Consider the following 18476-nt stretch of genomic DNA (forward strand, 5'->3'; position numbering starts at 1 on the left):
CATGTACTTGTTTTGAGTGCCTACTTATTTTCTATCGGTATCTATGGATTGATCACGAGCCGAAATATGGTTAGAGCCCTTATGTGTCTTGAACTTATACTGAATGCGGTTAATATAAATTTCGTAACATTTTCTGATTTTTTTGATAGCCGGCAATTAAAAGGAAATATTTTCTCCATTTTTGTTATAGCTATTGCCGTCGCTGAAGCAGCTATTGGACCGGCTATTGTTTCGTCAATTTATCGTAACAGAAAATCAACTCGTATCAATCAATCGAATTTGTTGAATAGCTTGTCAGCTAAAGCATTCCCTTCTCTGTAAATGTGTGAGAGCCGGAAAGTTAATTTAGTAAGTAGATTCAGACAGTTTAACCATTGTACACGCAATCTCCATGGAATTAGACTAGGCGATCTGAAGTAAGCAAGCACTAAAACAGAGTCTGTTTCTAACCAAATATGAGTCCAATGACGAACCAAAGCAACCTGGACAGCTTCAATAACTGCTAGGATCTCTGCATCAATAGCGCTTGGAACCACAACCTTATTAGAAAAACCACCCAAGAATAGGCCCTCAGAATCTCTAAAAACACCTCCAAAACCAGCTCGAGAAGGATCACGGAATGACCCATCGGTGTTCACCTTGATCCAACCTGTTGCAGGCGGTTCCCAAATGACAGGTATAAAAATTGGAGCATGGGCCCGCAGTGGGGAAATGCCCAGCAGAGAGAAGATCGGCGCTATAGTAGAAGGTCTAGAACCAGGAGAAAAATAGCAAGCAGCAGATTCTTTGAAAGTGAGAAAAAAGAATTGCTTGAATCTCAAAGAGTTAAACACCAACCCCTCAAATCTAATTTTGTTACGTTCAATCCAAATGCACCAAATTAAATTACATACCGCTAACCGCCAAAGGAGTTTTGAGGCTACTGGAAGACGATCAATAATATCCAAAGAGAAAATGGAGTGAATGGAATCCAGGTGAGTCCGCTGCAACTTGAAAACTGCAAGGAGCCATTTCCATATCTCTAGAAAAGCAGTACACCCAATAAAGAGATGATGATTCGATTCAATCGCCGCATGACAAAAGGAACATTGAGAGCAAAGTTGGACGCCACGCTTTTGAAGAACCTCATCCACAAGTAATCTAAGGTTAAAGACCTTCCAACAAACAATACTCTTACGGGGTTGAATTGCCTTATGCCAAATAGCCTTGCTCCACGGCGTTGAAACATGAGGTCCAGAGAGGAATTCAAAAGCTTCTCTGGCCGTTAGCTGACCCGAAGGAGTAGGTTGCCAAATAGCAGTGTCCTCCATCACCGTTTCCGGAATCGTAACCTTTAAAACCTCTCTAGTAGCCTCAGGAAAATGCATGCAGAAACTATCTGGTAAAGCCCACTGTTGATGCTCAATAAAATCACAAACCCGCTCACGAAGAAACGGCTTTATGCATGGATCAAGTTGCAGCAACGTAGCTATGGGGTAGCCAAGCCAATTATCCAACCAAAAATTAACCTTTGTCCCATTGCCAACAAGCCATCTCATATTGCCAATGATGGAAGGCCAAAGCTTACGTAAACCTAGCCACATTGAGGAACGTTGGTGATATGAGAACAAACTGAAGTCATCTTTTATAAATCTATCTTTAAGAAAAGCAGCTGAAACAGAAACACCCCTGACCATCTCCCAGCAACGCTTTAAGAGTAGAGCTCTATTTAAAGTGGAAATATCCCTTAAACCCAAACCTCCACATTCTTTAGGCGTACAACAACGCTTCCAGGAAATCAAAGAAGCACCTCTTTTCAACGGATCCCCAGACCAGAAAAAATTCCTCATCCAACCTTGAACCTTGGTTAGAAGAGCCCGAGGCCAAAGATATACCTGAAAACTATAACTGAGCTGACTCTGAATAACTGATGAGATAAGTTGCAGACGAGCAGCCTGAGACAGTTGCAAACCTTTCCAAGCACTTAGTTTGCAACGAACCTTGTCAGCAATGGACCTAAAATGAATTGCCTTGGGTCTTCCAAGAAAGATAGGAACACCTAAGTAATTGAATGGTAAACTCCCTTCCCTGATGCCCAAAATATGTTGAATTACAGTGGCCCGAGTTCTCGCAAATCTGCCCAAATAAACTGAGGATTTAGCTTTATTTACCACTTGACCAGAGTTTGTAGTGTACTCACCAAGAAATCTATTGAGAGCACGCAGCCCTCTTGAATCACCTTGCATGAATATCATGACGTCATCAGCATAAAGAACATTAGATGGAGGATGTAGTTTCTTTGGGGCTGCAATACATTTTATTTTGCCCCGATTAACAAGTCTTGAAATCCCACGGCTTAAAACCTCTTCTGCCAAACAAAAAAGAAGCGGTGACAACGGATCTCCTTGACGAACCCCCGAGAGCAATCAAAGAAACCACATGAAGTGCCATTGACCAAGACTGATAAGTGGGCAGAGTGGAGAACACTATGAATCCAAGCGATAAAAGTCGAGCAAAAGCCAAAAGACCGCAAAACCCGTAGCAAGAAATCCCAATCTAATGTGTCAAATGCCTTTTTTATATCAATCTTAATGGCAATATTACCTCCAGCACACCTTCCATCCAACAAATTCATGCACTCTGAGGTAAGAACTATGGGATCAGCAATAGAACGACCCTTCATAAACCCACTTTGATTTGTTGACACAATCCTTGGAGCAATCAACCCCAAACGATTTGCCAAAATTTTGGTAATAACTTTGAAAGTAAAATTAGCCAGAGCGAGGGGCCTAAAATCAGCTAAATCATCAGCTTCCTCCTTCTTTGGGATGAGGATGAGCAGATTTGAATTAAAGTGAGGAAGCACAAACCCTGACATAAAGAAACTCTGAACTGCCTCAATTACCTCCATAGACACCACCCCCCAACACTTCTGAAAAAAGCAACCCCCAAATCCGTCAGGTCCAGGTGCGCTGAAGCCATCCATGGCCATGACAGTTTCCGTGATCTCCTCTGAAGTAGGAACAGCAGTAAGCATAGTATTCTCTTCCATAGTAACAAGCCTTGGGATCACCCTCTCCACCAAACCTGTGTCCCTGATGCTCTGATCCTTGGTAAAAGAGGCCTTGAAGTACTGAATAACTTGGTCGGCAATCTGCTCTTGATCTTGAATTATATTAGCCCCAACCTTCAAAGATAGCAGTGGCTTATGAAGTTTACGAACTTTGATCATATTATGGAGAAAATACGTATTCCGATCCCCATCGACTAACCAGCGAACTCTAGACTTGTGACGAAGAAAAGTGTCCTGCATCGAAAGAGCCAGTAAATAAGCTGTATTTGCTACATCCTCGCGTTGAAACCTGTCTTCAGAAGGACCCAAAGTGGAAATCTCACTCTGAATGATATCCAAATCAACTCTAGCTTCCTCCACCCGCCTGTTAATATCCCCAAAAGAGGCCTTATTCCAGTTCTTGAGTTGTGCTTTCAAAGCTTGAAGTTTAGCTGTCAGAACATACATTAGACTACCTGAAAACTGTGATTGGCCCCAGCACTCCCGAACAAGACTAAAGAAGTCAGGATGTTGTAACCACATGCTCTGAAACCTAAAAGGCGGCTTAGGTGGCTGCAACAACTTGGAAAATGAAATCAGAAGAGGACAATGATCAGATGTGGCCTTAGTTAGAGTGCGACATTCAAAAAGAGGCCAAGAGTTTATCCAGTGTAAATTTCCCAAGGCACGGTCTAAGCGAACATAAGTTCGCCGATTAGTCCACGTATAGGAAAGACCTTTTGTTTCAATGTCAATAAGTCCACAATCCGCACATGCTCGCTGAAAATCTGAACATGAGGTGATATTTGGCACATTCCCACCTCGTTTTTCATGTGCACCAAGAACACAATTAAAATCTCCAAACACAATCCAAGGCCCCTGAATTGAATGTTCATGAATGTCAACTAGTTCAGACCAAAGCAATCGGCGGCCTGAAATTGTTGTTTTAGCATAAACTGCAGTGAGTGTGCAGTGAACCCCTTCAATAGACCCAGAGACAGTAATATGTTGAGCAGAAGAAGAAATAATTTGAGGCCTGAAATCTGTGTGACAAAGGAACCAAATATTGGGGTCTTGTGATCCCCTATTGTTAGTAGTAAAAGGGAATAAACCCAGAGATCTCCAAAATGTAACAGGAATGGAAGAAATAAGAACAAATGGTTCTGACAGACAAACAATTGTAGGCCTGTGAGAACGTACCATTCGGCTGAAGGCCCGTCTTGTGTCTTCATTTGCGAAGCCACGGGCATTCCAGTATAGAATTTTCATCATAAAAATTTATGTTTTGCTCCCTTGTTCAGGAGAGCCCTACCCGGAACTGATTTGCGCTGCTCAACTTTATTCTTAGGTTTACCAGATTGTTTGGACAACTTCTTGGTTCTTTTAGAGAGAACAGGAGTAAATTCTCCCTCCTCTAAATCCTTCGTAGGCTCCAAATTTGGATCTAGGGACAATGGTGGATTAGACTTAGGCTCAAATGAAAGACTGTTGGTACTCGAAGAGTGTTCTATAGTCTCCATTTCGCGCCTCTGGAAGCCAGGAGGCACACTATCAGAGGAGGAAGCCGCAACCACCGACTGATGACTACTACCAACCAATTCCAACGCATTGCCAGCATCGGTAGTAGGTTCCATTTGAATGTCAAACCTCACATCAGTAGCACCTTCCAACTGGGGTTTCCCTACGTCAGGAGTGTTGGGCTTTTGTAGCCGAGGACGACGATTAGAAGCAGTACGTCTTCGCCTAACATGCTTGGAACGCTCAGTCGTTCTGCCTCTTGTGTTATCACCATGCAAACCTGGTTCAACTTGGACCAAGTTAGGGTTTGATTTGCACGTGGAAGCTGCATGGCCAATAATACCACAACAAGAGCAAAGATCAGGAATGGATTCATATTCTACTCCCACCAGAACTTTTTCTCCTCCAACTCTGTTCACACTAATGTGTGTCTGTAATGGTTTAGAGAAGTCCACATCGATTAATATGCGAGCATACAGCCCCACCGTGCAGTTTCTTGTACGGGGATCAATCTTCAATGGAGTACCCACCCCATTAGCAATTTCAAAGAGAGTCTGTTCCTCCCAAAAATCAAACCCTAAATCCCAAAACTTGACCCAGACTTGAGCGAACGTGTTTTTGTACCGAGATGGGGAAAAGTTAGGCGTCCATTTGATTAGCCTAAGTAACCCCTGTTGCAATTTCAGTGAACCCAAAGCCCAAACACGTTGCATATCAATTAGAGACTGGAACTGCAGCATGAAAAATCCCTTCCCCAGAGGAGCCACTGTCCAGTTATTAATTGGAGGAAGAATCCCCTTGAGCTGGTGTACCAGATCATGGGCCTTCAGCGGTTCTGAGTTAGGGTAGACAAAGACACGACCAATGAGATTATTCTTGCAGCGTTGAAGTCCACGAAGGTAGGACTCCTCTGAGATTTGAACTGAAACAACACCGTTTTCCACAAACGGTATTGGGAGGTCATGGATTGCAAACTTAACTGGGGAATCCTCCATAAGAGCAGAGGCGAATGAGGGTTTTGGATTTGGCTGAGGAGGCGGAGGCGTCTCCATCGTTCAAGAAACTTTAAATACTCGTACGTAATACTGACTTTCCATCTATTGGTTTTATATATATGATTCATCTGGTGTTTAAATATATGATTCATTTACAAATTTACTAGATCGAAAATTTCTGACGTTCAAAAATTTATAGATCCAATGTCACACTCAGTAAAGATTTATGATACGTGTATAGGGTGTACTCAATGTGTGCGAGCCTGCCCAACCGATGTATTAGAAATGATACCTTGGGACGGATGTAAAGCTAAGCAAATCGCTTCTGCTCCAAGAACAGAGGACTGTGTCGGTTGTAAGAGATGTGAATCCGCCTGTCTAACGGATTTCTTGAGTGTTCGCGTTTATTTATGGCATGAAACAACTCGAAGTATGGGTCTAGCTTATTAATACGTTCCAGAAAACCCTACTCGAATACATTTGATTTTTTTACCTTTACCGACAAAAACCCGCGCTCAAAATATATTTATTTCGAGCACGGGTTTTTCTGGTCCAAGTTTATTTTGTTTTTACTATGAATAATTTTCCTTGGTTAACGCTAGTTGTAGTTTTGCCAATAACCGCAGGTTCCTTAATTTTCTTTCTTCCTCATAGAGGAAATAAGGTAATAAGATGGTATACTATATCTATATGCATAACGGAACTCCTTCTAACAACCTATGCATTCGGTTATCATTTCCAATTGGATGATCCGTTAATGCAACTAACGGAGAATTATCAATGGATCAATTTTTTTGATTTTTACTGGAGATTGGGAATAGATGGAATTTCTATAGGACCCATTTTACTGACAGGATTTATCACAACTTTAGCTACTTTAGCGGCTTGGCCCGTTACTCGAGATTCCCTACTATTCCATTTCCTAATGTTAGCAATGTATAGCGGTCAAATAGGACCATTTTCTTCTCAAGACCTTTTACTTTTTTTCATCATGTGGGAGTTAGAATTAATTCCCGTTTATCTACTTCTATCCATGTGGGGGGGAAAGAAACGTTTGTATTCAGCTACAAAATTTATTTTGTACACTGCCGGAGGTTCCGTTTTTTTATTAATAGGAGTTCTGGGTATTGGTTTATATGGCTCCACTGAACCGACATTAAATTTTGAAACATCAGCTAATCAATCGTATCCTGTAGCCCTGGAAATAATATTCTATATTGGATTTCTTATTGCTTTTGCTGTCAAATCACCGATCATACCCCTACACACATGGTTACCAGACACCCATGGAGAGGCACATTATAGTACTTGTATGCTTTTAGCCGGAATCTTATTAAAAATGGGAGCGTATGGGTTGGTTCGGATCAATATGGAATTATTACCCCATGCCCATTCTATATTTTCTCCCTGGTTGATGATAGTGGGCACAATTCAAATTATTTATGCAGGTTTAACATCTCCTGGTCAGCGTAATTTAAAAAAAAGAATAGCCTATTCCTCTGTATCTCATATGGGTTTCATAATTATAGGAATTGGTTCTATAAGCGATACAGGGCTCAATGGGGCCATTTTACAAATAATTTCTCACGGATTTATTGGCGCTGCGCTTTTTTTCTTGGCCGGAACGAGTTATGATAGAATACGACTTATTTATCTCGACGAAATGGGCGGAATGGCTATCGCAATTCCAAAAATATTCACGACTTTCAGTATCTTATCAATGGCTTCGCTTGCATTACCGGGCATGAGCGGTTTTGTTGCCGAATTGATAATTTTTTTTGGAATACTTACTAGCCAAAAATATCTTTTAATGACAAAAGTATTAATTACTTTTGTAATGGCAATTGGAATGATATTAACTCCTATTTATTCATTATCTATGTTACGCCAGATGTTCTATGGATACAAGCTTTTTAATGCCCCAAACTCTTATTTTTTTGATTCTGGACCGCGAGAGTTAGTTATTTCTATTTCTATCCTTTTACCTGTAATAGGTATTGGTATTTATCCCGATTTCGTTTTCTCATTATCAGTTGACAAGGTCGAAGCTATTATATCAAATTTTTTTTATAGATAGTTTTTGGTGCACTGCCCTTTGTTAAATGTGAACTTGTACATAGTTTATACAATGTTACTGATTTTCTTTGTTTTGACGTAGAGGAGGTTCATACAAAAAGCTCACACAAAGGCTGAAGTTAAACCGTATAAGCTCCTCACTTTTTGTTCAAACCAATGTACTTTATTATTGATTATCCTTTTCTTTTCTTGTTAATTTGAACATGACTCACTTGTGCTGTTCTTAATGTCTCTATAGCAACCCGGAGGAGGAAGACCAAGCTAGTCATGCTGAAAAAGAGAGGGAGTTGCTCATACGTTTCCATGTATGTATTACGACACTGATTGATTAGTTTGCATTGATATGATCTTGAGTTTTGATCCCAATATCTGATCTTTTGTATGTTTTGTCTTGCTTTGTGTCTTAAAGGTACAATCTTTGAGGGCAAAGCCGAAAAACGAAAAGAAAGGTAGAGGCTTTTCTCACTTTTCTTTGAGACTCTTGGATTTCGATTTGGAGTTCAAATTTTACTAGTCATCCAACACTTGAAATTTCATCCAATCAAATAGGGTGGAATTTACTAACTTAAGTGGATAGTATGGAAGTTGTGATTCAATAAATGATAACAATGGTGTTAATTTGCAGAAAAGCCTTTGGCAGTTGCATTTGGTGGAGGAAGGAACTAAAGCTTGGAAGTTGATCTCACAAAACAATGACCAGGTTCAATGGCAGAGTGGTTTTTGAAATTGAAAAGCAATTCATGAAGATTGCTTGCTGTAGGTCTAGATCTCTCACACAAAAGGTCTCTCTCTCTCTCACACATTCATTGATAACTAATTGTTCATCAGGTGTAATGACTTCCTGTGGATAACAATCTTCCTGATTTATGATTTCCAATGAGAAGTATAGTTTATGGTAATCTCCGGTATTCATGATATCTGTCCCTTAGTTCAAGTCTTCAGGCAAAAGACACACCATTTACATATTCAGGTGCAATAAGTCCTTTCTCATTATTCTTTTTACCCAGTTCAAGTCTCCTGTCCATATCTTTTCCCTTGCAACTAGAAGCAAGTATTAAAAAAAAGAGGTTTTTTTTTTTTTTTGAAACGGAAAATGGAGGTCTTTAGAGCTTTGAATTTTTTAATGCAGCTGCAAAGCATATTTCATTGTGAACTTTGTTTTATCAAGGCTCCAAGTTACTATATTTTTACAGAAACTACTGCTATTAATCATGATCTCTTTGCTTATTTATCTAGATACAAACCATTTTCTCCATTGATTTCATTTTATATGACCCTACTATAGTTTCCGATGCTTCCTGTTTATTGTTTTTTCTGCCACAGGAATTGGCCTTGTTTTCCATTAACTTGTTTCTTTAACTGATGGAATACCAATATGCCAGCAATACCCGAAGCAATATCTTCACAAAGCGGTATGTATTTTCATCTATATTGCTATGTTAGAACATAACAGTTCTATGATTATCATTTACCAAAAATGTAGCAGGCAGGTAGTTACATTTCGGGTTTAGTTGCGCACTTGCGCTTAATTATGTAAAAAATTGAATAGTGGAGCATTCATTGACATGTTTTGACTTTTTAGTTCACACTAATGATAATCATAATAATTCTGTTGGGTAAAAATTGATTAGTGTAGTATTCAAGTAGCGCTGCAGTCTGCACTTTTATCAATTATAAGAAGAGCTCCTTAGTTGCTGCTTATTTCTTTCCTTTTTTTTGTTTTCTGTAAGGTAGCTATCTATTTCAGCAAATAATTCTTTGTTCTTTTGGATGGAGTCTGTATATAATATGGTATGTAGTTTGTTTGTGTAATATGCACCTATATATTGTTTCTTTTAGATACAATGCTCTAGAGAGGAGAGAAGCTTGCAAGGGCGGTAAAGAAATAAGCAAGAGAGCTGCCCAATCACAATCAACTGCTAAGGGTACAACAACCTTCCAAAGAGCTCATTCCTCTCACAATTCTAGAAGAAATGATGTACCACATTTTGGGAATTAGTTAGTAACATGTCTTTACCTTTTATATTTCTTCCTAAGGATGAAGTCGCAACTAAGCCAAGATTGCCATCAAGTCCATGCCAAAAGCCTAAAATCAGTAATGCCACCACGTACTGATTCCAATTAAAGATGAGCGGGAGAAGCAAGAAAGCATCAATTGTTATATTATTTAGCATGAGAAGAAAAAGAAAACAAGGTGATGAGCTCATGGCCTGTAAAGTATGCTGAAGCTCATGGCCTGGAAGGTCTGGAGTGCAATAGGCTTGAAATTTATGTTTGGGGCTGGCCTGACAATCTTTAAGTACATTTTTGGATGTATTTTGCTATGGGAGTTTATTGGAAATAATCCTTTTGTGCATACAATATTAGCATTGTCAAATCCATTTAGGTACATTTTTGTGGATTATAACAATATTAGATATATATAGATAAATGACTATTTATTTGGTATTTTGATTCCAGCATTGAATATGAATAATTCTTGTCATTGGACAACAAAATGAAAATATGTCAAGCTGATGAGGTTTATAGGTTAAAATCAGACAAAGTTTTCTATAATTCACACGACGGTTTCTAATGATATCATTGTCTCAAATGTCATGGTACGACGGTTAGAGTTATATGTGTTGTATGAAAGCACATATACACTGAATTAGTCACACCACATTTATGTTGGAAGAACTGTCGTGTGTATGCAATTTACACAACGTCTTAAAAATAAAACTGACTTCTGAACAACAAAGAGACAAGGCTAGAATCCTAAAAACAGTGGTATGAATAGAAGTCACACCACGGAAAATTTCTGACGACAGCTTGTCGACAGATCTGCCGATCCATCAAACAACGGATTTAGCTACACACCGTCGACCCAATGATCGGTATACAACGGTTGAAAACCGTCGTGTGATAGCCTTTCATCAGACGACGCCTCGATAGACCACGGAAATGCAAAACGTGAGATGACAGTTTTAAACCGTTGTGTGAAGCTATTTGTGTAGTAGTGGAGGTTCGATATCATCATGTTCTATAATTCCTTGAGCAATAGAATATGCAAACACATCATTAAGGATAATAGAGTCTCGATTCAATGTCTCATGTACACTAGTGTAATTCATGGATATCTCCCTATTTCCTGGAATTGGTTCTAACATTGGAGCATCCCCCAATGATGTCTCTTGGACATAACCATAAGTCAGAATATCTTCATGAGACAGGTTATTTATGTCGATGATTAATGGATCTTTTTGTGCCAAACTCGCTTTCTTTCTTAGGCGAGAATCCATCCAACCTTTAGGTCTCCCACGTTTCCTTGCTAGGAGCCCGGCCTGAGCCACATTACCATCACCATTAGTGGTGGCGGCGCCCTGCCCAATACCTCTAAGGGTGGCGCCATGTCCATGATTTTTAGGGACATCAATCCTTGCAGGCACGTTTGTAGAAGGTATATGTGATCTTGTCACTTTAGCGATATCAGAAAACGCATCAGGCATAGAATCTGCTACATTCTGAAGATCGAGAATTCTCCACACTTCAATTTCAGACTCTGCGGTTCAGGGATCAAAATGAGACAAAGTGGGGACAAACCACGACAATTCATGTCGTTCCTGTTGAACATTATTGTTCTTATCTCCCCCTAACGACGGGAAGATTGTCTCATCAAAGTGACAATCCTCAAATGTAGAGGTAAATAGATTGTCTATCAAGGGTTCTAAGTAGCGGATAATGGTTGGTGAGTCATATCCAACATAAATGCCTAATCGTCTTTGAGGACCCATTTTGGTGCGCTGTGGCGGCGCAATTGGCACATAAACTGCACACCCAAATATGCGTAAGTGTGAGACATTAGGCTCAAACCCAGTAACCATCTAGGACGCAGAAAAGGGTTGAGTGGCAGTAGGCCTCAGACGAATGACCACAGTTGCATGTAATATTGCATAGCCCCAAGCAGAAACAGGGAGATTGGTGAGCATAACCAATGCTCTAGCGACCATTTGAAGTCTTTTAATGGCAGCTTCTGCGAGACCATTTTGGGTGTGAACATGAGGAATGGGGTGTTCAACCTCAATCCCAATGCACATGCAATAGTCATCAAACATTTTTGATGTAAACTCTCCAGCATTGTCAAGACGAATTGACTTAATGGGATGATCAAGGTGGTGAGCCCTTAATTTAATGATTTGTGCTAGGAGTTTAGCAAATGCAGCATTTCTTGTGGACAAGAGCATGACATGTGACCAGCGTGTCGATGCATCAACCAACACCATAAAATATCTAAATGGTCTGCAAGTTGGTTGGATAGGTCTACAAATATCACCTTGGATTCTTTGCAAGAATGGAATATTTTCCTTAGTGTCCTTTGCATAGGATGGTCTCGATCCTAATTTTGCTAAAGAGCAGGCTTTGCAAAACGAAAGATGGGCTTTAGAAGTAATCTGGGAAGAATTCGGTTGAGCCACGAAGTCACAATTGACTTTAGAAGTAGAAAAAGGAACCAAGGAGGCATTGGTGGTGTCAATACCACTTTTGGGTCGTAGGGGGTAGGCGGCGCCAGCCTTACCTTGGACCGAATTTCGGTTCTGACTTCTTTTCGTTTTGAAAAATGGATGTCTGTGTGAAGTCTTTAATATACGGATCATCATATCACGACTTGGATGTCCCAAACAGTCATGCCAAAGCCTAGTGGTTGCATCAGTCGTCTCTCATGACATGGTTGGATTCAACAATTCGAATAGTGGTTGCATACAACCCACTAGAGCGACACATAAGTTTCTCTAATACTCGTTTATGTCTGTAGTCATTAGAGGTGATGCAAAGGAACTCTTGTCCATTCTCACAATGTGTTTCCACATGAAAACCATTGGCTCTTATATCTTTAAAACTCAATAGGGTTCTTACAGCCCTAGGAGCATATAGAGCTTCGGTGACATTAATACTTGTGCCATTTGGCAACATAAATTGAGCTGGTCCTCGACCATGAATCAATTGTGATGGTCCAGCCATCGTAGTCACTGAAGATCGACTAGGCGTCATCCATAGAAATAGTTGCCTATGTCGCAATATAGTATGTGTGGTGCTACTATCAACAAGGCATTCGAACTCTCCAGGAAACATACTTAAAAATAATAAAGTTCAGAATTAAAAACATGTCCACGACATTGAATAATAATACGATACTTTATTAATAAAAATAGCCAATGGTTACATCAAAGGTCCCAAAAAGTCTAATCCAAAATATTTATTGACTAAAGCATATTGCCATTACAAAATTCTTGGAAAATAAAAAAGACTATTCTAATCAAAGTCTGCGGCATCCTTGTGCACTTCATCTCCAGCTTTGAAGTCCTCTATGGTGAGATTGACATCTTCACCATCTTCTTCTTCTGCAAGGTATACTTCTTGCTCCCTCAGGTCCCTGTATACCTTGTATCTTGCAGCTAGTTGCTCGCTTGCCTTGCATTGCTTGAACCAATGCTCACTTGATCCACATCGATGACACACATCATTGTGGTTGCCTCCCTTCAATTGAGGTGCACGTTATGGGCGTTCCCTAGGAGGGTTGGTGCCACCACCACGAGCCATAGTGCCACCACCACGGCCAGGGATACCACGACCCTCTCTCCCACGTGTGGCATTACCACCACATGTATCCGCACCAAACTTGTGGTTTCCTTCCTGGTTAGGGCGGTTATATGGACCCATACGTCCCTTATGTCCCTTATTCTTAGGGTTCCGCTCCTTGAGCCCTCCTTTGGGTGCATTATAATTCGCCTCATGAATGCTCTTAATTCCAATGGGCCTTGAATTATAATTCCTCACGAGTATGTTATCATGTTTCTCAGCTACAGATATAACATTGATAAGCTGATGAAACCTCGAGATCCGTCCAGCATTGATCTCGGTACGATATTGCTTTGATATCATAATGGCTGAAACGGAGAAGGTGGAGAGAGTTTTCTCAATTAGCTCTTGATCTGTGACAGGCTGTCCACAAAATCTCAACATGAAGAGCTTCTTAATTATATTCAACAACAGACTTGAAGTCAGCGAAGCGTAGATTGTTCCATTGAACTTTCAAGTCAGGGAGGAGGGAATCTTGGACATTGCCAAAGCGCTCTTCTAGCGCTACCCATAGCTCTCTTGCATCTTTGATCGACATGTACTCCAATCTGAGTGCTTTGTCCACATGATATGGAATCAATATGACTGCTTGAGCATGCTTTGTAGGTGTTCGTGTGAACATGAGATTGGGGTTAGGTTCTTGGATTATGGGTAATATTCCCTTTGAAGTGAGGTGGTTCTCAACATCGGTTACCCAGCTATGGTAATCTGAGCCTGTTGAGTCAAGCATGAGAAAGTCGAGTCTAAGTTCATTCGACATCCTGAAAATAAGAAGAGAATATATATTAGTTTCGGAGCTAAAGTTCCACGAAAACTAAAATAATAAGATTTCTGAGCTATGCATGCTACTAAGAAATTAATTTCCAAGAATATTTGGATTAGACCAAACAATGATGTTTTAATATGGTCACAATTTGATGCTTACAGACGCTCTTAGTCCGAGCATTATGAACACTCTTAGTTCGTTTAGCGTGAATCCCCACAATTCCGCTTATCAATTAATCGAACCTATGTTCGTATATCTCAAAACCTGCAGCAAATAATGGAATTTAAAAGACAAAAATGCAAGAACTTTAATCACAAAACTTACTTGATGTTTTGGGGCTTGAGAACACGCGCGTGTTGGAGTAGGCATGTTACGACAGCAGCAGCAGCAAGCAACAAGTGGCTGCAGTAGCAGTTGGGATCGGCAGCAGCAGCAAGGCAATCAGTGGCAGTGTGTTTGATCTGCAGGGGGTGCAGGCTGCAGGTTGCGAGAGGCGTTGCTGCAGCGCAGGGAGGAGGCACGCAGGAGGCTAGCACGGGCTAGGTGCTTGCAGTGGGCTGGCCGGTGCGATGAAAGGGCAGCAAGGGCAGCGGGGGCTGCAGGGTGTGCGGTAGGAAGGGTTGCTGGCTTGCGGTAGGGGGGTTGTAGGCTTGTGGCAGTTTTTGGTGAGTAGGGCTGGCAGGCAATAGCGAAATAGGCTGGCGGGCTGGTGCGTACGAGGTACAGGCTGCAGGTCGCGAGAGGCGGAGCTGTAGCGCAGGGAGGAGGCGCGCAGGAGGCTAGCACGGGCTAGGTGCTTGCGGTGGGCTAGCTGGTGCGATGAAGGGGCAGTGGGGGCTGCAGGGTGTGCGGTAGGAAGGGCTGCTGGCTTGCAGCAGGGGGGTTGTAGGCTTGCGGCAGTTTTTGGTGAGTAGGGATATTAGGGTTTTTTCTTTTTTCTTTTAGGCTAGGGTTAGGGCTCGTGCTGATAACGTGTTTAAGTAAAATGGAATTGCAGAGAGAGAATTGTGTTGTATTATTGATAATAGGAGCCCTTTATATAGGGAGTTACAGAGTACATGAAAGATAATAGAATCCGAACATAACTAGGAATCCAGAACCTTCTCCTATTACAACTCTATGACTAAAACCCTAGTTTGAAGAGGCACACATGATGTCGACTTCCTTCAACACATTCCTTCTTTTAACAAAACTCTACTCATTAAGAAGCTCAAGTTAGAAGGCAGAAGCCCAAGACCATGATTGTTTAATTGCAATCTTCTTCTATTTTGTGGAGTGTCTTGCTGTCGAAGACCAAGTTGAAGATCAGTTCTATTGTCAAAGCTTCTCCTTGCTGTCTTGTCGAAGCTTCTCCTTACTATCTCTTCGATCATCCTTGTGGCTCAGGTAGCTCTTGCATTGCATCTCTTTTCACAAAATCATGGGTTTTTCAATTGCTCCCATTCTTGTGCTAGCCATGATTAAGAGATTTGGGTATTGGCTTCTAGAATTGGTTTTTCCAATTGAAATTAGGCGTATGGGTTTTATCTTTGAAATATGAAATTAAGGGTATGACTTTACCTACTCCAATTGATGAGCTTAAGGGGTTGTTGTGTGAATTGATTTTCTTCCTCCTATATATACACATAAGGGCCATAAACAATTAAGGGTGTACGTGACTTTACCTACTCCAACTGATGAGCTTAAGGGGTTGTTGTGTGAAGTGATTTTCTTCCTCCTATATATATAGATATGGGCCATAAACAATTAAGGGTGTGACTTTACCTACTCCGGCTGATGAGCTTAAGGGGTTGTTGTGTGAACTGATTTTCTTCCTCCTATATATATAGATATGGGCCATAAACAATTAAAGGTGTGACTTTACCTACTCTAACTGATGAACTTAAGGGGTTGTTGTGTGAAGTGATTTTCTTCCTCCTATATATATATATATATATATATATATATATATATATATGGGCCATAAACAATTAAGGGTATGACTTTACCTACTTCAATAGATGAGCTTAAGGGGTTGTTGTGTGAAGTGGTTTTCTTCCTCCTATATATATATATGGGCCATAAACAATTAAAACAAAAAAACTGATGTTTGTGAGACTCGAAACCTAAACTTTAAGGGGTTGTTGTGTGAACTGATTTTCTTTTATATATATATATATATATATACATATATATATATATACATATATATATATATACATATATATATATATATATATATGAGCCATAAACAATTAAGGGTATGACTTTACCTACTCCAACTGATGAGCTTAAGGGGTTGTTGTGTGAAGTGATTTTCTTCCTCCTATATCTATATATATATATATATATATATATATATATATATATATATGGGCCATAAACAATTAAAACAAAAAAAAACTAATATTTGTGAGACTTGAAACCTGAACTTCATGCAAGGCACAATAAAGCCTTACCACTGCACTATGATGGTAGCTCATGATTTTACATGACTAAACGTTATTTATATGTAAAAGTCTAGTAGGTCCCGTCAACCACTATGTCCCAATGTGGCTCCGCCACTGGATATGGGTACTCTGTTCCTTCTCAATTATTGAAAATAGTTTTGGTTTTCAATCCCTTTGTTGTTAAAGAGTTATTCTCTTAGGTTTTCTATTTTTCAAAGTGTCTTGTACCATGTTGAAAACAATTTGAAAAACAACAAACTATTCATTCATCATATTCATTTCTTGCATTCCATGAGGTCAATTGGTTATTGCAAGCTTCAAAGGTAAAATCTTCAAGAAGAACTTGCTGCGCTCATAGCTAATGTCTTTGTTGAGATTTCTGAGTTGTTCACCTGTGTAAACAATTAGCAAGGAAGTGATTACAAACAGTCTAGTGAGTTAGTCTAGAAGGGTTGCCGCGTCAGTGCACTCTCTGTTTTGTAAACTTGTAATTTGTTGTTCATTAGTGATTTGATTTTGGTCTTTTAAGAGTTAAAGACCATGCAGATTTTTTCCCTCGATAGGGTGTTTACTGCGTTAACAAAAACTTGTGTTCTTTACTGCTTTAGTTGGTTTGGTTGATGCTACTTTCATTCTGTTCATTATCAGTATCAGGATTGAAACTCTATTTGCAGTCCCTAAGAAAATAAACTTTGAACGAAAAAAATTGGTTGTGAGCTTATTCACCCCCTCTAGACTCCTTCTAGGATCTATCATACCCTTAACTTAATTCTACTTTCGAATTTGGCGCACCAGGCGGAGGGATGATATGGGGTGGGAATCAAATGAAGATCTTCTTTTCTGCGGACTGCAATGCCAAAGTCCTCAGTCATGTCCAAGTCTTCATTCTTCATTCCATTGGGGAGTTTCCAATCAAAATGATATAACAGCAATGCTAGCGGGATCTCAACATTAGCCAGACCATATAATATGCCAGGGAAAATTCTACTTCCAAAGCCAAATGGGATATACTCAAAGTTTGTTCCTCGGTAGTTAGTAGAGCTATCAAGGAATCTCTCAGGATAAAAGGTCTCGGGCTCAGTCCAGTAACTGGGATCTCCTCCAATTGCCCAAGAATTCACAATTACCTTTGTTTTGACAGGTATTTCATATCCATCATTCTCACACCTCTCTCCACATTCTCGTGGAAGTAACAAGGGAACAACAGGGTGTAACCTCAGTGTCTCTTGAATAACCATCTTTAAATATTTCATCTCTTTGATGCCCGTTTCGTTCACCTGTTGTGTTTTGTCATACACTTCCCTCACCTCATCCTGTGGCCTCTGCATGATTCTCGGATGATTTGTCAGTTCTGACATTGCCCAATCTACAGTTGTAGCTGATGTCTCACTCCCACCGCTAAAAATATCCTGAAAATGATTAATTTGTCAGTTGATAAAAAACCAATATCCAGTTAGAATTGCTTACAGTTCTAAATAAAGAAAAGGAAACCTGTCAAAACAAACTCAGTTACAGAAAAAACCATTATATAGTAATGTGCTGCTAGGTCACCAGAGTCTCTTCCTCAGAGGACATGGCAGCTGCTGATTAGTAAATCAATTTTTGGCCCACTCTATGCCTCCTTTATTTCTAGCAAGATAGATGCTACTAGTATGTACATTGAGACATCCGTTTTTGTATTCCTCAACCCAAGTAAGCAGATTGACAAGTCATAGATATTAACCATTCACTTTCAGCAGGTAGCAAATGTTTCAGTCCTGACTTTGGGTTTTCATTGGATAATCTGTGCCTAAGCACTGGTTTGACAATATGTCAAGCTTGTGTTACTGGTTCATATTGGTGTCATAGGATGCTAATTGTGAAGCCTTGGGAACTAGTACTGCATATCATATTATGAGCCGTAAGATCCCCTATCATGATAGACAATAATGTCAGTTTAGGAGAGCATAACCCAAATATTGTGCTAAATTTTAGGAGCTGGGCAATATATTCAGTTTGAATGAGCAATATTCAGCGATAATGAAATTCTTGATTCAGTAGTCTGT

General features: G+C 40.1%; 1 protein-coding gene across 1 annotated transcript; it reads right to left on the reverse strand.

Moving 5' to 3' along the window:
* Positions 1-17046: 17046 nt before the first annotated feature.
* On the reverse strand, positions 17047-18463 carry LOC112203770 (desmethyl-deoxy-podophyllotoxin synthase). Its single transcript, XM_024344691.2, has one exon. The coding sequence runs from the start codon at positions 17787-17789 to the stop codon at positions 17184-17186; it is 606 nt and encodes a 201-aa protein (XP_024200459.1). The 5' UTR covers positions 17790-18463; the 3' UTR covers positions 17047-17183.
* Between the last annotated feature and the right edge of the window lie 13 nt (positions 18464-18476).

Source organism: Rosa chinensis, chromosome 5, assembly GCF_002994745.2.
Source record: "Rosa chinensis cultivar Old Blush chromosome 5, RchiOBHm-V2, whole genome shotgun sequence".
NCBI classification, from domain to species: Eukaryota; Viridiplantae; Streptophyta; class Magnoliopsida; order Rosales; family Rosaceae; genus Rosa; species Rosa chinensis.

What these genes read in the sequence shown, in the direction of transcription:
- LOC112203770 (XM_024344691.2), bottom strand. Translation starts at nt 17,789, where the DNA reads ATGTCAGAACTGACAAATCATCCGAGAATCATGCAGAGGCCACAGGAT.